A 23,553-nucleotide genomic window follows, 5' to 3' on the forward strand; every position below is an offset into this window, starting at 1 on the left:
TCTTCTTCTGGTTCCTATCCGTTTCGGATGTTGGAAATCATATTGGCAATCATGACCTTGCTCGCTGCGGCTCGAAACAGCTCCGTTGAGGTTTTCTTAAACCATGTTCTTAAATTCCGCAGCCATGATATTCTCCTTCTACCGGGTCCTCGCTTACCTTTGACTTTACCTTGCAATATAGACTGCAGCAGGGAGTAACGGTGCTGATTTCTCATAACGTGTCCCAGATATTGCAATTTTATGCGTTTGATCGTAAACACAATCTCTGGTTCCTTCTTCATTTTTTCTAGAACTTCCTTGTTCGTGATCCTTGCTGTCCATGATATTCTCAGCATTCTTCTATAAAGCCACATCTCAAATGCTTCAAGTTTTTTAATAGTGGTGTCTGTAAGCGTCCATGCCTCCGCCCCGTACAACAACACAGAGAAAACATAGCATCTCAACTTATCACGCATCACACTTAGTTACAAATATACAAGGTGTTCCATTAGAATGTACTGAATCAAAGATATGTTTTTTTATGATAAACCCTGTATTTTATTTTAAATTTAAAATTTCGTCGTTGTAAGAATACAAAGTTGTTTTGTGTTATACAGGGTATTTAAAAAATTATAACTAAATTTCAATGAAAATCGTAACAAGTTTAACGCACGGTATAATTAAGAAGTGGTACAAAAGCAACGATTTGTTGCAGCCATAGTTATTAAATATTGGTCAAAATTCATAAAAATACTTGATTTTTCTCTTTAAATCTAATACAGGGTAAGTCAAAACACGAATTCATTATTTGGTCAGTATTTTTGAATGCATCACCCTGTATTTTATGTCGCCATCATAATGAGAAGAAGTTAAAAGGTATAACCTGTTAAAGTGGTGGTACTCCTAAAATATCGCCACGTTAAAGTGAAGGGGACAACTTTCTGAGGTCCGTTTTTTTAGAGTGGGCTGAAAAAATTTGAAATATGTCGGTTCCTATGGCACACAGTAGCCTGATTTTCTTTTTTAAATTGTGGTAGCTGATTAAAATAAGAAGAATATGCTATTTTAATCTTATATACTCCTCCTATATACTATATACCTCCCGAAAAAATCGGAAAATCCTGGAAAAATCAATTAGTTGAGTTTTTTCTTTTTCTTTTTTAAAAAAGTTAATGATTACTATTATTTTTATTTAATTTTATTGATTAATGTATATAATTTATTTAATATATATAATAATTATTATTAATTCTTCTTGTACAGTACAAAAAGATTCGTTTCAAAACTTATTTTAAAACCGTTTATTAAAAGAGTGTAAACACTTTTAAAAAAATAAATAATTTCATATTTTCATTTAAATAAACACAATTGGAGTATTAATTTATAATTAATATTATATATTTATGTAAATAATATACATTAATTATTAAACTTTAAATATTTCTTAAGCAGTAATAGTCAAATACAATAACTGTATGGAAAAAATTTATTTATTTATTTTTCCGACATTTTCTGATTTTTCCGCGAGATGAATGCAGACCAGTTCTTATTATTTGTTCGAGTTACCCCAGTTTAAAAAGAAATTAATATTGTGCTTGCCATAGAAGGCGAAATATTGCAAATTTTTCTAGTGCGACTCAATTCTATAAAAAAAAACCAAAAAAAAAACGGGGCTCAGAAAGTTCTCCTCTGCATGTTAACGGCGGTATTTTACGGTTACAATCAGTTTTACAGTTTTATAGGTATTAATTCGCTAATGAACAAGCAGAATAGCTTATAAAGAGAAAGAAGAAGAAAACGAAGAAAGATTAAATTATCTCGGTAAATTTTTGATGTATTAATTTAGAAACTCGAAAATTAAGTATCTATAAAATCTACAGCTTTTATTTGAGCCATTTTTTTCTTAAACCGGTTTTCAAATGATATACTTAAGTTTGTAAGCATTTGTGGCGTAACCTTTACCATTCAGAAAACTGACAGTGTCTTCATATAACGATATCGTTCAATAGGTTAGGATGTACTAAATTGATTCTGTAATTCTAGAGAGCTATTTTTCTCAGACAGATCCAAATTTCCCACTAAATTATTCTCTCCCAAGTAAATATCTATAAAGAACGGTTTTTAAATTTCCTGTAGAGAATTCTAACTGCTGATCATCCAGTCGACTTTAATGAGATTTACTATTCAGTAAACTATAAACGGTTATGACTATACTGATATGGTGCGGGAGGAATAAGTCCCTTCCATGCTCTATCGACCAAATAACTAGCCTGACACGTATCTAGAAACATCAACACTATGAAACTAACATCATTTGAATAATTTAATTGCTCTTTAAGAGCAGGGTCACATGACAAGCTCTTATCTAGGGCAGCCTACAGTTTAGTTGAATGTTGTCACGTTGATGACGGCATATATGCGATGAAAGCGTATATTTTCAAGTTATACGTGACTGTAGTTGCTACGCAGGCCGTGCTAGCATCACTTTCCGTCGGGATAACGCGGAGTTCGATTGGGTCGACGCTAACGCAGCGCTGATAACGCGACGACGTTAGCGCTCGTATAACAGGGCCCTAACACAGAAAACCGCGAGAAAATGATCTCAAAGCGCGCATTAAACCGCGTTGCCAACAGTCTGGCGCCAGCGGAGTATATAGTTGTAAACGTACGTTTACAACACGCGCGTCAAGCGCTTGTCATATGAAAATGCTCTTTTATAGTTTGTCTGATTCTATTAGCATACTTTTACAACCGTATTTAGTCACCAAAATGACAATACCGAAAATGAGTCCATTTTGCTCAAACGCAAATAAGCTCATCACTACCAACCTAACAATTGAATAAAAAATCTTATAATACTATAGATGATTTCTATGTTTTTATTACAGGTATTTTATTGTAGGGTAGTTATTGCATTTTGCATATACTTCTAGCTAATAAATGCAGAATATTACGTAAAAAGTAAATGAACTACGTACAGATAAAAAATTCTGATGCGATATACATGGCAACAAAAAATCTCGGAAAGACACCGATTAAATGAGATATAACTCTTTTAAAACCGCTCGTTGCGACAGGCCTATCGGTGGTAAACACAGACCATACTCAATCGGTAACAGTAGAAAAATTTTTAATAGATGGTAAGCTTATTCCGGTATTTTACTTGAAACGTCGCATCGAGAAGGGTTTGCTAGTAAAATAGTGTTTGTGTTGTATAACAAACTTATTTACAGAAGCGGTATACGAATCAAGTTATTTTTGTACCTTTCTTTTTTTTGTTTGTGGACGACGCTAGCAAGATACCCGAGGAACAAATCATTCGGTCGTACTTGTTTGTTTATCTATCTTTCCAATGTAGAAAAAAGTGAAGTAAGGGTTGTATTCAGTGTGACAAGATAAACGAGAAGAATAAAGTTTTAATGAAGACAATTTAAATTAAATTATTGAAATCAATGGTAGCTAATTAGTTGACGAAAGGCAATTTTAATATTACCGAACAAAAATGCTGCTCCAATCTACAGCTGGTTTCATATGCAGTGGGGAGAATTTCTCGAAACAGTAATACCTAACCTGACGAATCAGTGGCATCAAAAAAATAAGTACGGCCCCCAATAAGTTAAATTGTTGAAGATATGTACAAAATAGAGAAAGATATGTACAAAATAGATTAAATTAAAATATAATATTAAATCGGATTTGGCAACATTTTTGTATATTTGAAATTATTACTGATTGATAAATATTGTTTTAACTTTAAAACCGTAATTATTTATAGATAAAGGGAAACATTTTCGAGTACATCATATCATAATGTCATATTACGTGATCCATTTTCATAAACACAATCGTTCACAATTTACAATCATCGCTGGAATCGTTTAAATCAGTCCGTTTTTTTCTTATATGACGCATCAACCACACAGGATCATTAGCTTGTATGGATTGTGTTACACAATTAGAACTTACAATAATAGATAATTAGAAGTAGCCCTAAATTTATACAAACTAAAATAGTAGATTTGTAATAAAAGATTACAGTCTCTGAGAAATGCCAAAATATATTTTCCAAGAGCACTATTTAATGTTGGTGGTATGTTATTCACTTCATACTTAGAACACTTCAATAAACAACGTTTTACTGTTAAGACGTACAGGTTTATCAGCACGTTTTAGTAAGTCTTCTTCTTTTTCTTCTAATGACACTATAACCCTTTGTGGGTCTTGGCCTGCTTGACAACGTTCTTCCATTTAGATACTTTCCTTCGTTCTTCGTCACTGCCTGATGTTTATGGTTTTAAGATCTTCCTCTACATCGTCTATCCACCTTTTGCGGGGCCTTCCTCTTTTCCTATTTGCTTGAGGGTTCCATTTCTGGATTACTTTTACAGTTCGATTATCTGGTATTATTTGGCCAAGCCAGTTTAGTCTTTGTGACTTTACAAATCTAACGATATCTGTGCTCTGCATTCATTCATCCAGCTCCTAGTTTATTTTTATTCTTCACAAACTATGGCTACAATGGGTTGGTCCAAATATCTTGCTTAATATTTTACGCCCAAATATTCTCTATTGATTTTCATCAGTGGTTGAAAGAGTCCACGTTTCATATCCATATGTTACCACTGATCTCATTGCTGTTTTGTAGATTCTAAGCTTACTACACTACAACAATCTGTGCTTGTATTTCTTGACTGACGTTTTTGCTGTCATTTATTATTGAGCCTAGGTAGGGAAAGGTGGAGGCGTATTCGTAGGTATAGTTGTCTAACTTCAGAATATCCGAAGGCGAGTGAAGGTTACTGTTCTCTTCTATTTTTTAATTTTAGAATTGTTTGATGGTTGATATCAACTTCGTACAGCTTGATTGAGGAGTTCTTCCATGTATTCTGCCACATTGTAGTCTCTTCTTTAAAATATATTTTCACGTCGGTGTATAGAGTTTTTATATTCTCTTCTGCGTCTGGGTTAGTAGGTGCATTTTTTGCAATTTTGTCTACAACCTCGTTTCCTTCGATTCCAGTATGTGACAGTACACAGATAAAATTAACGTTAAAATTTTTATTTTCTGCATATTTTAGTTCCTTTTTAATGAGAAGGAGTAGTGGATGATTACAGTAGAGTTGGTTTAATGCCATTATTGAGCTGAGAGAATCTTTAATAATGATATTTGTCTCAATATTTTTGTTTACTATCAGAACTAGTAGTTTTAGTATGACAAAGAGTTCAGCAGAGAATGTTGTTGTATATAAAGGTAATTTGTAGGCTGCTGTGTAGTCTGATGAGTAGATCGTTGCCCCAGTTTCGTCTTCGTTTTTGAAGGCATCGGTATAAACCGTAAAACAGCTACCATATTTGCTTAATATTTTAAGAAATTCTTGATTAATTTGACTTGCTGTTGTTTCTGATTTCTTTAGGCTGGTGTCAGTAGAAGGAAGGCGAATTGTTCAAGGAGGAGGGTTTTGGGAGAAAAACAACTTAAAATAATCTGCTATGCTGACGACGCAATACTACTCTCTCAAAGTGAAGATGATTTACAACGTATGTTGCACCAATTTAACATGTTAATTTCCTCAAAAAAGACAAAATGCATGATTACAACAGCACATTTACTAAGACGTAAATTGGAGCTGGAAGGTCAGATAATAGAACAAGTGATGGAGTTTTAGTATCTAGGCTTCACATTATCTAGCTATGGAAAGCTCGAAACCGAAGTGGAAGATCAGGTAAATAGAGCAAACAGAGCCGCAGGCTGCATAAATAAAACAATATGGAGAAATAAAAATATCGGGAAAGAAACGATAGGCCGAATTTATAAAACAGTTATCAGACCAATAATGACATACGCGGCAGAAACAAGACCTGACACAGAGAGGACAAAAATGATGGTAGAAACAGCAGAGATAAAAACACTTAGAAAAATTGATGGTAAGACACTATGGGACAGAGCTAGAAGTACAGATATACGACGTAGATGCAAGGTGGAGAACATCAAGAACTGGGTAAGAAATAGAAGAGTAGAATGGAACGATCATATAAGCCGAATGACAACAAATAGAGTAGTAAAGGAGGACAACTTACTGGAGGCACATTGAAAGTAATGTCGGGAATGACTTTACTGAATACTGAAAAAATTTGTGACATTAATACTTCCTGTATAAAAATTCATACAGAATGAAACATAAAAATAAGAAATGAAATTCTCAGGATTTCCATACTTCTCTTATACTCATTATGTGAATTTATTATCAAGTATATTGTTCATTATCGCCCAACCATGTTAAAAGTCGACATAAAAACAAACCTTGTCTTTTATTACTAAATGAGAGTAAATACTTCAGCATACAGATCTGACTTTTCTCTAGGATACCATTGAGAAAGAGGCCGAGATAATCGCGCCGACTATTGTCTACAAAAAGTCGTTCTCATCTTGACGCACACTAACCAGCTGGTGATAGAAATAACAAATCTTTTATTATACTTGCACGTTATAGTCCCAACGAACTGTTTGTTAAAACAAAGGTGTAAATTCTCGGAAATATATTCCAGTCAAATATGCGATTAAGGTGGTATGTTAGCAGAGCGGTAGACTGTAGTGAAATTTAGGGATTTTATTTTTTGATTAACAAATAAACTAAACTTAACAAAACTAATTTTATAGGAGCTTACACTGCTTGTGTTTATAAGTTTATTCAATATTTTTTGCCAGCGGATACGAGGTTTGCCCTAAAAATATCAAAATAAATTTGTCACTAAAGAATTGGCGGCGTAAATGCAATGGAGGTTTCATCGCTTCATTTGCCATTATTTGGACTGGAGTGGATTTTAAATAACCTAGGCATAATCTCAGGCATTTATTTTTTTTTTAACTTCAAGTTTGTTTAGATATGTATGGGCCGCTGATCAAATAAATGACAGTTATAATCGAAAATCGGCCCGATCATATTACAGTAAAACATCAAAGCAATATTTGGGACTGCTCCACAATTTGTTTTACAGAAAGCTCTTAAAATGTTTATTGAGTTTTTTGATTTTGTAACAATTTGATGAATGTGATCTTTCCATAACAATTTCCTGTCTAGATAGGTACCAAGATACTTAATACAGTTTTTTATGGGGAAATTAAATTTTCCCACATTAAGATTGCCTTGTGGAACTCTATGTTTTTGTGAAAGTAACACATCTCTATTTTTGTGTCAGAAATTGATAATCCTATTTCTTCAAAGCACTGATTTATGATTTCTAATATAACCAGGATATGGTTACTGGAGTTAACGTGGTTTTTCTAATTTTACACTCATTTACACACGGATCCATAATTCGTTTACCATAAAAAAATGAGTTATTTTTAGATCCGATGGCAGTAAGCAAACCCAATAAATGCTTTTTTATTTACAAAACAATATATATATATATATATATATATATATATATATATATATATATATATATATATATATATATATATAATATATATAAAAGGTCTTTACCCACAAAGTGATTGATGATGACCGGTTTCGGGCTCTAAAGTTTCGCCGAAATTCTTCTAAACGTTTCATTATGATGCGGCTTTAAAAAGCTCATTTTTGTTATCAATAAGTCATGTCCGTCTATTAAAGTCTACGGTGAAGTATAGTGAGCGAACAAAGACTCAACATCAGATTTGCTGACAATAAACATAGTATGGATGGGCTACAATCTTTAATGAATATAAAAAAGATCCAATATTAAATACTCAACTATTGGTAAACAATTAACATATTAAAAAAGTCGAGAGGTATACATATCTTGTTGTCAATGTGCATAGGTACAATGTACTATGGGTCTCATGGTTTGATTGAGTAACAAATTCTGAAGCTCCCACAAAATGGGAAAAGAACGAAAAAAAAACGAAAATTAGAGTACTTTGGACATTTAAGAAATAATGAGGAAGGTTTTGAAGGGAAAATAGTTTGTAAGAGAGGCCCGGGAAGACGGCGTATTTCCTGCCACTATACCTAAGAGCTTAGTTCAATAACTATAACGATCGCTGAACTGTTTCGAGCAGGTATACATAAAGTCAAAAACGCCATATAGACACTTCAAGAAGAAGAAGAAACCGTATCGGCAGATTTAAACTGGATACGACAAAAATAGAAACATCAATTGCTTTCTATATTACAGTTGCGTAATTTATATTGTTCATTTTTCATAATGTCTCACATAGAGAAATTTTCATATTATATTTAAGTCAGTAAAAAAAGTCTTCTACTATTATTAATTTGGTGTTTTGGTTTTGGGGCAAATGGAATTTCTATAGAAGCTGATGTTAATTTAATAGTATTCCCCAAGAAATGATTTCGATGTTCGCCAATGTCTAGCTGTGGTTTTATGACTATTCAAACATACGAATTCTTCGTCCGTATAGCAGTTGAATGGTAAAGTATATGCATAATGAAAATACGTGAGCTGAACGATTTCGTCTGAATTTACTAAGACCCATATCGATGGGGCGAATGGGAATTTCTTTTTCGAATTCGCCACCGTGGCAAATTCGTACATTTTATATGTGCATTGTCTTAAGTCTTTTCAAGGAGCTCGCTGAAACAAGCAGTAACTGAACACGGTTATAATAAAATGGCGTGTTTTTGCTGATTGAATTTTGATGCTACGACTAATGCATTACCATAAGGCAATTTAAAATTTTAATTAACAGTTTCCTTCTATTTAGCTTCGGTGATTCTTGAAAAATAGTTATAAAAAGTACATTTTTATTTTCTGGATACGCCAATTTACATGGGAGCACGAAAAAAAGAATGTGAAATCTGCAATGAATTGTCCTAGAAGTACATAAAACTAAAAATACAATATTTGAGAACATAAAGAAACAAACCCTAATACAATAATCAACTAAATCAACTAAAACAAAAAAATGTGTTTGAACTTTCTCAAATGCCTTCACCAGGTCCATGAAACATAAATATGCCATTCTGTTGTATTCTAGTGTTGATTTGTTTCCCTTTCTGAAGAAAAGTATTAAAATCTCTATCTTGTTTGGCATTTTCTCCACTTCTGTCCATGTATTATTTTTCTCAATTAATTCTGTTTCTATCTCCATTTCTTTTATCCATAAATTCTTATCTTCCCTATCTTCTGACTCTTCTACTGTCTCTGGAACCCTTTCCATAAAACTGTATTTCTTTTGTGCCCTTCAGATAAAATTACATTTTCTCTGTTTTGTTTACTTGTACTCTCATATTCTTCTATTTAATCATCACTATTATCTTCTTTTATACTTCTACGTTCTTCCTTAATTTCATCATTTTGCTCTTCATTAATTTGTATCTGTGCCTTGTTTTTCTTATGACAAAAATCGTTTTCATAAAAAAGTACATCTCTAGCAGTTACTACTTTTTGTTCATTTACATTCCACAATCTGTACCCTGTATTTGTGTGTCCTATCATAATCATTATTTCTGATTTAGCATCAAACTTTTCTCTGAATTGTTTAGGTACATGTACATATGCAGTGCATCCCAATATTTTCATATTCCATATTCCATATTCCATACTTCAGCAGTTTTCACGTTATTTAAATGATTGTTCGGAGTTCGATTTAAAATATATGCTGCAACCCTTATTGCTTCATTCCAGAATGTTTTTGACATTTTAGCTTCTTCTGTCATTACTCTTGATTTATCAATTAAACTCGTATTGAATCGTTCTGCTTTTCCATTATGTTCTGGAGTATATGGTATGGTACAATCTATCCATGTTTCATTCTTTCTTCATAACTGTTTAATTTATTTGAAATATATTCTCCCCCATTATCACATTTTAAAGTCTCAATCCTTTTATTGAATTTTAATTGTACCATATTCATATATTCTCTAAAACATTTTACAACCTTATTTTTACCTTTAATAATATACACAAAACAAAAACTTAAAAAACCATCAATAAAAGTTACAAAATATTTTCCTCCATCATCACTTGGAGTGGAGTAATTGGTCCTACTACATCTGTATGAATTATTTCTAATTACTTTTAACACATGCTTTACAAAATTCAACTTTGCTTAATTTAACATTCACCACGCCCTCAACCATTTTATTTTTTATAAGTTTTCTTAGTTTTTCGTGACAAATGTGTCCTAAATAATTTTGAAAATAGGATTTATTGTTTACTAAGTTATCTGTGCATCCTGAATATATATAAAACAATAATTTATCTTTATTTCTACATACCTCAGAATCTCATTTAACATGAATCAGTCAAAAAACATACATTACTTTCCTGATTGTAACTGTTGTCTCCCATATAGATGTAATTTCCTTGGTTTAAAGATCTCAGTCTTGATTGGTGACCACTAATTCCTCTCTGGCCTCTAAAACTCTTACCTCTGACACTTCCTCTCATTTGACCTCTCTATTATATGTCTCTGCATTCACTCTACAATACTTTTGCATATGCCCTGACTTGTGACAGCTGTAACAAACTACGGTTTTCATTAAAAAAAAACTGCTGGTTTTTGATATTTTGTAGTACTGGATTTTGGATGAAGATGCTTTCTTTCTTTTCACTTCTGCTCGAAGTTTTTTCCTTGTCAATTCAATTATTAACTCTTTTGGATCTAAATTTTCTAAAATTGCAATAACTGTTTCGAAGAATGATGGCATATAGAATAGTAAGTTACATTCGTCCCTGATTTCCGCTCCCCTTGCTTTCAATTATCTTGTTACATCATTGAACTCACTAAAAACCTGCTTCAGATCATCGACCTCGTTTAATTACATAGATATTAATTCCTTTTTCCAAATCAATTGTCCAGATAATCCTCTTTTTCATATCGTTCTTGCAAAGCATGCCACATATTATAAGCTGTTGGTTTATATCGAACATCTCTATATATATAACCTCTATATATAACCTCTAATGATTGTCATCTCTATATTGTACAATTATTAACCTATAAGCTCTACCTTTCTGTTTCGCTGCTAACTTTTGTGACTTTTCTGTATAATTATATTTCTTTAATTCTATATTTCTATAGAATTAAAGACTTTACTTTAGAAAAGTACTTTAATTCTATATTTCCATGCAGAATAATTGGCCCCGTTCAAAAGTTCAATATTAAATGTATTCTTTACTTACTTGCCATATTTTATTTCTATAGAGTGGTCTGGGTTTTTAATAAGAGATATACACCCTTGATTGACCACGCCCTGCTACCGTGTCGGATTGTAGATTAAAACCCTCAAACTCTTTGCTCCTTAGCTTTATTTTATACTCAATGTCAATACATACTACTTAAACATTGCACCTTTGTACCATGTGCATCGGCACCATAACCCCTTTTTCTTAACCTATATTTCTAATCATCTCTCATTCTAATTCACTTAATGACACAGAACATTACAAAAAGTGTTAAGGGAAGTATTATACACACAACCAAACTTATATGGAATCACCCAGTATTTCCAATTTTGTAAAGTATTACTAAATTTTTTGTAATGGAAAATGAACTACATTTTATACTAAACCAGTTTAATTACTATCAAAAAATGTTACAAATGCTTGAAATTAACAAAAAGCGCAAAAAAAAACACGAACAAATGAAAACATTGCAATGGTTGACTAAAGAAAGATACAGTCTTGTTGTTCATTTTAATAGTCAGTGTTGCCACCTCTAGCTCTAATACAAGCTTTAATCCGACGGGAAATGCTTCTAATCAAATCGTCAACTTGTTCTTGAGGTAAGTTTGCCCATTCTTCTAGAGCGGCTTAAATGAGCTGATTCCCATTACCTGGATTATCCCTTCGAGCTCTAATCCTTCTTTTAATGAGGTTCCACACATGCTCAATGGGATTAATATCAGGTGAGCCGGCAAGGCAGCTCAGAACAGTGACATCTTCAGTTTCGAGAAAGTCTGTGGCAACTCTGCTGTTATGTGGAGGAGCATTATCGTGCATGAAAATGAAACACTATTTCCCACTGCACCAGTACCCCATAGTACCAAATTGATATACCGGCGACCCGTTAAACTTTGCCGTAAGGGACGCAAAGGTGTTTTTTCTCCCATCATAATACCTCCCCAAAACATTACAGTTCCTCCTTTATATTTTGGAACGGATCTGGCAGTTTGCAGTCTAGCTGGTCTGCTACGATCTCTAAAAACCCGAATTCGACGGTCATCTGATCTCAGGCCAATTCTGGTTTCATCTGAAAAAAGGACATTTTGCCAATCTTCATTTTCTATCTTCATATCTTCATTTTTCCAGTTCTGGTGTTCCAGACACCAATTCAGCCGATCAATTTTGTTCTGTCTGGATAACTCGGGAACCCTCAACTGCCTCCTGCTAAATAAATTTTGAGAACGAAGTCTCTTTCGTACTGTTTCAACTGAAATGTCAATACCTGTAGTCTGAAAAAGTTGCCTTTGGAGCTCCGGATGAGAAGAGGTTACATTTCTTCTAGCTATTTGACCTAAAAACCGGTCTTGTCGATCACTAGTTACTCTACGACGACTTTCTCTAGGCCTGTTCTTGAGTGTACCCAATTCTAAAAATCTTGCATATATTTTTGAAACAACGCTCTGCGAGACGTGTAGCGTAGCTGAAATTTGCCTTTGTGACATTCCCTGCTCAACAAGAGCAACAATTTTTCTCGTCTGAACATCTGACAAACCTACGTAGGGCATATTACCTTTTTTAAACACAAACTTAACTTTACTCTGACGTCTCGGTTTTGCAAATTGACACAAATTATAAAATTTTTCAATGTGTACTTGATCAAATTTTATCAATTATGAATCGTATTTCCAACAAAAACCTTTATCTCTTATATGCAAAAAAAGTTGTCATAAATTTCTTATTATTAGTAAGAAATACTGGGTGATTCCATATAAGTTTGGTTGTGTGTACTTTACACATAGGACCCAATAACAGTTGTATTATAGAAACTTCATACACTACTTACTAAAATACAAGTAAAAAAACAACTTTATCTGACATGGATTGCTCCAAATGATCTTGACACCAGTTCTTTGATTAGCCAAGTGCGCGTAATATATTCGACTTGTTAGTGTAAGCGGACGTTCCTGAATGCGACCGTTAATGGTACAATTTTCATATTACCAGAATATATATTTTCCGACATTCAGGCAAAGTGAGTTAACTGTGCAACATGTAGGTAGTTTAAATAATAGCACCGTTACCTTTATTTAAATATGTAACTTCCTATTCAATCGGACTTTTTCTTGATGTAAAGCAAGAATTTAGAAATCTATTCCTCGTGTCCCGAACTGTTCATTTATCTAACAATCCTCATATGTCATACTCACCTGACATCCGTCCTCTGAACATAGCAGCCAATTCTGAAAAAGGTAATATCAAGAAAATAAACATAAATTCAAAAAGGACATTAACTCAATCGTTCGCATTCTATAATATTAATAGAATACAGATAGATTCGTTGACGAGTTTTTGTAGGCATTGTCACCTACGGATAGGCAGCGTCAATATGTTGCAAGGCGTCCACTTTATTAGACATAACACTATATGCGCTCTTCTGCTCTTCCCCTGCTTCTCTTCCTCAATCGGTTTTATTTCCACCAGTTTTTCTGTCAGTCAATACAATTTACAAGGACAGGATTCGCCCAGCGGTGCCTTGAAATATTCATATATTTTTACTTTATATCAAACATATTATAATAAGAGAACTATTTAAAAAAACTACAGTTCCGATACAATAAAAGCGTATTAAATAATAAAACTCTGGTAGCTTATCCCTTTGGTCTTCATAAAAATATAAGTGGCTCGTCCCTTTGCGAATCCAATCAGTTTCGTGTAAAGTGTGTTTATAAAATAAAGGTTTTATTGTGAAAAGTTGCCTAAATTATTCCTAGCATTCTCACCATCTCACACGGTCGTCCATTATAGTTAGGTAGGTGGGTAGCCCCATTGTTCTTATCTGACCATATGTTATCTCTCCACCCCATTCATTTGCGTCCTAAGGGTCATCTTCCTGTCAGGGCTCCTTTCAGATTTACTTGGTTATATATCAGTTATCAGTTATATATCTGTTTGACCTCGGCATTTCTTATCATTCGGTAGCGGTTAGTATTTGGTTCCGAAGATCCTTCTGAGGATTTTTCTCTTAAAACATTTGACTTTTATTTATATTTCTTTTGTCATTGTCTACGTGTCACACCCGTTCATGAGCACCAGTCTACTCACTGTTTTATAAATCCTGATTTTTGGGATTCGTGTTAATCTTGTGGATTTAATAGTGTTGTGTAGGATATACATGCATCTTTTAGCTTCCTGAATTCTCCCTTTTATCTCTTCTGGGATGTCATTATCTGCGGTGAAGTACTATCTAAGAGAAAATTTCGCGTGAATTACTTCTCATACAGTGAATTTTAAACCCAACAAAACTCAACAAAACTGGGGACCGTATATCTAGAAACATTTAAAAGAACAAATTGAACAAATTCACCACAGAAGGAATGAGATGTTTTTAAAATTAATGTAGAAAGGAACACAAATGTTTCATATTTATCTGGCCAAAAGTTTTTTGATACCGATAGTAATAACATGATACATATGTGAGAGTTTCGACGTCGAATTGCATGAAAGTTCACAAACTGACAACAGAGATTTGGAAAAAATATTAGAGCACTAATCCTCAAGTATGCATACATCTTTGTACCTTTTGAATTTTGATGTAGATACAAGTGTGAATACATAATTTTAGCATTAGATACAAATTAGAATAATAAATAGTATCCTAATAATTAATTGTGGTTCTAATGTAGACTAGAGATTTTAACATAAACATGTATCAGTTGTGTATGGTCGAAAAGAGATTATTTTTTGATGTACTACTTGTTTTTCTCTAGCTTTTCCATCCACATTAAATTGGCAATGTTATTCAATATTGTATGTACGATAACAATAACAGGGGTTAAAATATAAAACAATAGTAATTTTTTATTTAATTTAATTAGTTTTTGTTTTGAATATTCGCTGAATCCTGCTCTGTATCCAGCATAACTAAGAACAGGTTACTTTATCTGTTACCAATTGCTTATATTGCACAAATTCCAATATTTTATATCTAGGGACAATCACTATTTAGTAAAACGAACGAGTCTCATCTTTGCTCCGACATTTTGATGGGTGAGGTAAATTATGATCTTATAGGAAATATCCTATTAATTTTAGCTCGTTTCAAACTTACAAATAGGCACAAATGACAATTGTAATTCTTCATTATTACAAGTCGTGCTTTTCGTTGATTATGTTAGTCAAAGGGATGGTGAATATTATTTCACATATACTGTGATTGCATATATTAAATTTACATATTTAACAATGACATTTACTGATTTTAGGAAGACACGAAAAAAATTACCGTATAAACGAAATCTTGAATTAATTAAAAACTTTTTCAGACATGAAACATTTCAAGTAAGATTTTCAAAGTTCATCTTCTAAAAAACATATTGAAGAAAACGGGACTCCTCAAGGTTCTATAATTAGTCCGACGTTACGATATAACTAAAAATCTAAAAATCTGATATAACTAATTTACAAAAATCCTTTGAAAACTCATCTTTTCGCTGATGAATAATTAGTGATTTATGTCAAGCTCAAAGACTAATTAGAAGAATGGTCCTATGGCACGGGATTTGAATTCTTCGTATCTAAAACGGTGGAAATGGTTTTCCCCAATAAACATGCTATCAGTAAACTAATATTAAAATTTCATAATTGAGAGATCATGTTAATAACACACGTAAAATAAATGGGAATTTGGTTGGATCAAAAACTCTCTTGGAAAGAACACAAAGATCAATTCTCCGCATCCTGCAATAAAAGATTAAATACATTAAGAACATTATCTAACAGTGATTGGGGCTCTGATTATGATTCCCTAATTAACCTATATAAAGCAATAATTAGATCTAAAATAGATGATGGCTCCACTACGTATACATCTACGCCCGACACAACACTGAAACCATTAGATATTATACACAATGCAGCAGTACGACTTGTCCTGGCAGCCTTTAGAACAACACCGGTAGAAAGTTTTATATAATTAAACCTAGAACTAAGATTAATACTATTATTAAAATTAATATTAAACTCACCAGTCTTCCGGGTTGAACCGCGTCGATATCCATTGGGCCGAGCTTTGGACATCCTCTCTGATGTCTTCTTCAGGGCTTCCGAGGTCTCAGTCTCCCGAGCCGCCAGACACTACTACACTCACTAGTCACTAAACTACTGTAGTTATAGTCAGTCTTCGGAAGCCCTGAAGAAGACATCAGAGAGGATGTCGAAAGCTCGGTCCAATGGATATCGACGCGGTTCAACCCGGAAGACTGGTGAGTTTAATATTAATTTTAATAATAGTATTAATCTTAGCTCTAGGTTTAATTGTACTAACCGCGGAAATCTTTCCGAACATAGCGGCGGCCGGCCAGGTGAAGTAGGTGAAGGTGAGGTTCACCAAAAAAATATAATTAAATTGAGACAAATAAATAAAAAATGAAAACAACATTATTATATCTAAATTCTGAAATCAATTATTTATTCTCTTTTAATTAATCTAAAAATTAAAAAAGACAACTAGCTTTATTAGCGGTACATACTTGACAGTCAAGTCCTGACTTGTGTCACTAGCCCTGTATAATACATAGCCCTGACAATATTATGAAATTTAGTCCATTATATAGATATTTTTATATAGTATAGTATAGTATTTATTAGTTTAGTTTAATCACAGTATTAATTTTATTTGTTTAGTGCACTTTATTAATACATTTCTCTGTGGTTTGTTTCGGATTTCGGATATAAAGTGTTCTCGTGGATTTCGTTTGGACAAAAATAATTTTAGAGAGACATGAATCCAATTAATGACTTCTTTTTCTTCTTCTTCCTATGCCGTCTCCATTAACGGAGGTTGGCGACCACATTTCTAAAAATTTCTCTGTCTTTTGCAACATGGAATAAATCGTCTACAGTCATGTTTGTCCAGTGTCAAATATTTCGCAGCTATGATTTCCTCTTTCTACCTATACCCTTTTTGCCATCGACTCTACCCTGCATGATGACCTGCAGAAGACTATATTAAATGGTGGCTAAATTAATGACTTGGTGTGTAATATATTAGAGACTCCATTTAGGCATTGGAAAAATGAAGATAAAAGGGATGTTCTTTTACATTGTCGACCAACCAGTATTTTAAACATCTGCGTCTGATCCAGAGTGGTCGGCTGCAATCAGCATCTGACTTAGAGTGGGAGGCTGAATCGAAACTCACCAACCCGTCTTAGCAGGCGTGGTGTTTTAATCGCCAAAAAACCCTCAATTAAATGTCGAGGTTCAGAACTAAAATACCCCAGACAAGCAGAACGATTCGTATCTAGTATAAGTCCCCTAAAAAACTGTTTTCAAGTTATTAGGGCCCTAAACTCTATACATTTTTTTTAACGAATTTTTAATGAGATTTGGGCGCGAAGTAGGTACCAAAACTTCTTTTGGCTCCGGCAAGCTTTCCTCATCTTCACCACTTTTTTAGGCCACGAGCCGCAGCTGTCCGAACATATATATGTATATATATATATATGTATATATATATATATATATATATATATATATATATATATATATATATATATATGGTAGAATGTTTGATAATACATCTGGAATTATCTTGATATGGATCCCGACTTTTGGTTTTCATGGAAACGAAGCAGCAGACCAGTGCGCTCATAAAGTATCGAAAAGTGTTGAAACAAGTTTAACGGAGTGTCGAAATCTCGCGGCTGTTTACCAGGGATAATTCCCATTAATGTGAAATTTGTGAAACAAAACATTTTTTAAATGACTGTCCACTTTTTGTAAATGAACGCAAATGTGTTTAATATTCCAAACCATATCAATAAGCTTGTAGGTATAGTACAAAATGTATTGGTCTGTATTATAAAATTTAAAGTATTCGTGTAGTATTAAAGTAGTATAAAGACGTATCTGAGAAATACTGAGATAAATACAGTTATCCAAAAAGATTAGAAGTATTAAAAATATTCTATTGCGATAAATAATTGTTTTTCAATACAAAACTAAAGCACACGTATTGGATAACATGTGTGTCTTGTTTCATAACACTTTCATTACACTTTAAGTTAACCTTGTAGATTCAGCAGTTTTATCAATATACTTGGCCTAGTAACGAGTTGACGTGCAATAGAAGCTTGATGTTATAAAAAGGTAAACAGAAACAAATCGGGTCACTTAATAATATTATTGTAGTTTAGTCATTCGCTAATTTGTAATTAAACATATGGTATCTTAGTTGCGTATAGTCAACGATATCACATATGTGTCATCAATAAAGATGTAAGAAACAAGTTATACGTATATTCTGACTCCGTACCCCAAAGATGAGATCCTGAAATAGAAGTAGAATGGCTAGTAGGGCAGAATGCGTACCCCAGATTTAGTCGACCCACAGTCCCACTCGAGTTGTATACCTACACCGTATTCCCGCTAATCACCTCATGGTGGATGTGGTAAATTTTTCCGTAATAAATCTCCGTCTAATATGTTTTTTTACTTTTTTAATACAAATACCTTACACTTTCTAAACTTTTCTTCTTTAAATAAGCGTAAATTTATAGCATCCTTATTTAATAATCTATTATAGCATCTAACTTATCTTTTCCATAATTTCAGCTCTTACACTATACACTCATAGAATAAACGGTTATAAATTTCTGATACAATGACAGGAAATGCCCGAGGATACTTATTAGACTTAAACACAATAAAGTGGCTTTAATGAAATGCTGACATTCCCATCCGAGTTTTTGTAAATGACTATTTGAAATAAGTTAAAAATGTTTATTATCTTGAATTATTTTCAAAATAGTTTTAATTATAATTCCATAGAAGAAAATATTTTCTTAACTCGCAAATAATTACGTCGTAATTGCATGTATAAAGTGGAATTTAGGACATATAAGTAAAAACGTTGCCATTTTTGTTATGTGTGTTGGTAAAGTTTAATATTCTTCTAGATTAGTTTTTTAATTGCAATTAACACCGACTTACAACACATGAGGACACTTAATGAGGACATGTCGAATGCTTTGCGAATAGATATTAGAAAATTTATAAACCAAAGAATTCTACAAACTATAAAACAAAATCTAAGCATGAAGGTGATGAGGGACTTTAAATATCATCAATTATTATTTGTCAATTATGGCAATTCTCATTGGTCGATACATAATTCTTCCGAGCTATAAAAATATCTTCATCGAAATCGCTATCGAAACTACATCAAGTAAAGGTTCTTTTGATACAAAGTTATCCTCAGTTAAAACGACTTTAATACAATTTTTTTCCATTCTTCAACAGTAAATGTATCAAAAAACTCATCGGATAATTCCATAACGTCATTTAATTTGAAGCTAATATTTCTTGAGCCAACAAAATTTTTAAGTGAAGACCAAACCAGTTCAATAGAATTGATTTATTTATTATTTAAATCGAGTTTTGATTAATTAGATAGTATTTAAAAGTTTTATTATTGTTTCAGGTTCAGCATTACATCCTTGTCGTTCAAGCTCAAGATTCTGGCCATCCTGCGCTATCCAGTACTCTAACAGTGTACTGCAACGTCTTGGATCTCAACGACAATGCGCCTCTTTTCGACCCAATGTCCTACAGCAATGAAGTGTTCGAAAATGTGACCGTCGGAACTGCTGTGGTTACCGTTAGTGCTACTGACGCTGATTCTGGTAAGTCGTATTCATTATTAGTGGCATTAAAAATTGCCCCTTACACCTTATAACTTACTTCTATACCATTATAAAAATTACATAAGCATTTGCGTTTTTTCTTTCTAATCTGTAAATATATAATTAAATTACTTAATAAAATGGAAAATCTCAGTGGTTAAAAAAAATTAATAAAAAATTGAACGTAATATATTCTTCTCTTGGATATTGTGTATCAAATGATATTATCTAGAAGGTTGAGATGGTGGTTGTTATATTTTAGGTGATGAGAAAAGGCTGAAGTGTTATCTCGTTTAGAATGTTCTGACGATCTGTCGGATAATAATCTGTATGCTCTACCAATATAGGTGACATCACAATCGGAGCATGACAATCTGTAAACCCCACTGAGGTTCATAAAGTGGATAGAGTGTTTGGTGTTGGTTCGAAGTGGCTAGAAGTAGAATTTTGTTTAGAGTGCTGTAAACTTTAAAAGCAATATGAGTGTTTTCAGGTATACTCAACAATATGATAATCGGGTTATGGAACGGTAATGTTTAACTTATCTTTTTCGCTTTAGTCTATAGATTATATTAGGGTCATACCCGTTGTTTATTGCTATTTGTTTGATGTTGTTTAATTCCTTGTTTTAGTCGTGTACTGGCAGAGATATGATGGTATTCATAATTAGATATATGAATGAAACTTCTAAAGGCAGATAATTTGTGAGATAGAGGAGGATTTGATGAAAAATGAATATTATGGTCGGTTTGAGTGGGTTTGTGGTAGATAATAAATTTGAACTGGTCGTTGAGTCTGGTAATAGACAAAGTTGAGCTGAGTTGGAATTACCTGAAATGACGACTAAAGATTCACGACATAGCGGAACCATTGTAAGATTTCAGGATTTTTCGTGATGAAGATATCAGCTATGAGTCAGGATAAGCAACTGCCCATTGTTAAGCTATCAGGTTTTTTTTAGTATTTATTATTAAAAATAAAGAAATCTTGAGATATACATAATAGGAGTATAGGTATCTAATGTAGAAGAAATTATGTGAAGCTGAATTGACTTGTTAACTAAGAATGAGTTTACCAGACCAATAGTTTCATGCTTGGGTGCTGAAGTAAATAAATCGAGAATTAGTAATGTCATAATTAAGAAAAATGAGTTCAAGTTTATTAACCAATTAATAAGAATTTAATAATGAGAATCGGGAAGTGAAGTTGGATAGGGTTTTTCAAGTGAGAAGAATGGATTTACATAAAATAGCTACAGGAGCATTAATGAAATTGACAACGGGGCTAAAAGGAATGTCTACGTCGTGTATGTTAGACAGCCCCATATAACCTGGGAATGAAATGGTTACTGGGGATCAAAGTGCATCATGATCAAAGAAAAAATCAGAAAATTTTTAGATGTTATCTTTCAAGTTTTGAAATGAATTTTTTAGAAGGATCAACTGTTAATAGAGTGAAATGTTTGTCATCTAGAAAAGATGTAACTTTATCATTGTAAGAATCATGATCTAAAATGACCAAACAGTTTCCTCGGCTTTACTCAAAAATTAAATTGTGATTGTTTATGTTTCTTTCTAAACATATTGCAGAAAATCAAAGTGATGATTATTGATAGAATCGGAAACAACCAAGCAAAGATAAGAAACATGGTAGGTTACGAAGTGGTCAGGCAATTTAATTACTTGGACTCCGTTATTACTAACAGTGGAGGATGCGAAGACGAGATCCGTCGATCCATCACAATGGCCAGATCAGCAACAGCCAAACTCACAAACATTTGGAAGAACTCTGACATCACAAAAAACACAAAATTACGCCTTGTTCGAGCATTGATATTTACTATAGGCACTCTATGCTTCAGAAACTTGGACAATAAAAAAAGTCGATTCAAAGCGTATAATGTCATTTGAAATGTGGGTCTACCGTAGAATGTTGCGCATACCATGGACCGCCCATCGCACAAATAACTCAATTCTAGCAGAACTTAACATAAAAACTAGACTCATCGCAACTATCAAACAAAATATACTGAGATATTTTGGACATATAACTAGAAGAAGAGAAGACAGGGAGCGAACGATAGTTGAAGGTAATGGTGGACCTACGATGGACCTACGATGGTGGACCAAATAGAGGACATGAGTGGTTACTCATTCTCCGAAGCAAAACAACACGCACAGGAAAGAGATAGTTGGACAGAAATAGTCAAACAAATTACATGACGTGACTAAAAGGTTACGAAGGAAAAAAGATAGAGGAGAAGGATGTTTCTTTGGTGGAAGTAAGGATTCTAAGATATGAATTGATCTTTTTAAAAGAGAGATTGAGAGGGAAAAATGAATTGGTAGTAGAAGATGAAGGAGACGTTGAATAAATTTTTGTTTTAACTTTGATAAAGCGATAACAGGAATTTCTGATGAACGTTCTTTGCGAAAGGGACATTGAGATATTTTGTATTACTATGTCAGTCTCAATGGAGAGACTGACTATAATTGATTAAATTTATAATTAAATTTATGATTAAAAAGGAGTCAATTGTAATTTGCTCAGTTTTCCTTTTATTGACTTCAAATTGTAGTGCATAAAATGAATATTCTCTTCTTCCTAAAGATTCTTTTGAGTCACCTCTAAATTATCTAAATTATTGAAAACTAGATTTTGTCCCACGACGCTCATACATGTTTCCATCTTTTACAAGAGATTGTAATGTTTGTTCTATCCAAATTTTGTTTCTTAGTATGTCCATTAAAATATATGTTCCATTATTGGGTGAAATTAGATAGACGGTGATAGATAAATTTTGAAAACCCTTGTGTTTTTTCAACTTGGTGATTCTCGATATAATAATATTGCACTAAAATACAGACGCTTTTTGAGAATATAAAAAAATACTGTTTTAAACTGAAATATCTATACCTGCCTCTATATTTTAGCGTTTAGTACGCTGTTTCAAGACACACAAAACTGTCTATTTTCTACAATTCAAGGTAAAGACTTAATTGTCGTATACCGTAGTGGGAAATTTGGTTGGAATACCTGAATTTTTGGAATAAAAAAACACATCATAGTGTAATCGAAGCACACAATTTTAGACATAAAGAACAGACATTCATGCTTTCTAGGGCATTCAAATGTAGTCAGTTTGATAACCAGTGTAACTTGATTTTTTTACCGTTTATAAATTTATTACATCTAAAATCGTATTAAAAATGTTCTTTGGAATTCAAAACAAAGTTAGTTTTTGTCCATCAACAAAAACGTAGAGCATTTTCTAAGTTTTTAAATAAATATATCCCAACTGTTTATAGAAAACAAGAAAAGTAGCTAAACGCTGCTACAAAAATGTATCTCTAACTATAGAGAATAGTTAAAGGTCGTTCTCGTCAATCGTAGAATTTCCTGGTAATCACCATCCTCTATCGTATATGGTGACTCTATAAATGTTTGCCGAACACCAGATCTATTAACCAGTGACGTCCTTCATATGGTTGTGTATCAAACTAATAGTTTTTATGTTATTTATAAGGACATCGCAATGAACATACTCATACTGAGATTTTATGATTAGTTGGCACGTGAATTTGATAACAATACAAAATGCTGTTTAAAGAAACGTTGTGTGGCAACTTGTGGAAACAAGTTAGGATAAGTATACCTAACTTATACCAGAAAAGCACAATACAGGAATACGTATTATTAAAAGGATCTGAAAAGGTTATAATTGTAAATGCATCAAGGATTCTATGTATAATTACAGCAGTTACTTAAAATCTTAGTT

At 32.9% G+C, this 23,553-nt stretch overlaps 1 protein-coding gene across 1 annotated transcript in view; it reads left to right on the plus strand.

The window, feature by feature from the left end:
• The window catches only part of ft (cadherin-related tumor suppressor fat), a 761,665-nt gene that overhangs the window by 670,496 nt on the left and 67,616 nt on the right, over positions 1-23,553 (plus strand). Inside the window, exon 4 of the mRNA XM_072527280.1 lies at positions 19,574-19,775. Coding sequence (XP_072383381.1) covers positions 19,574-19,775 — 202 coding nt within the window. The remainder of the gene's footprint in view (positions 1-19,573; positions 19,776-23,553) is intronic.

This window comes from Diabrotica undecimpunctata, chromosome 3 (assembly GCF_040954645.1).
Source record: "Diabrotica undecimpunctata isolate CICGRU chromosome 3, icDiaUnde3, whole genome shotgun sequence".
Taxonomy (NCBI): Eukaryota; Metazoa; Arthropoda; class Insecta; order Coleoptera; family Chrysomelidae; genus Diabrotica; species Diabrotica undecimpunctata.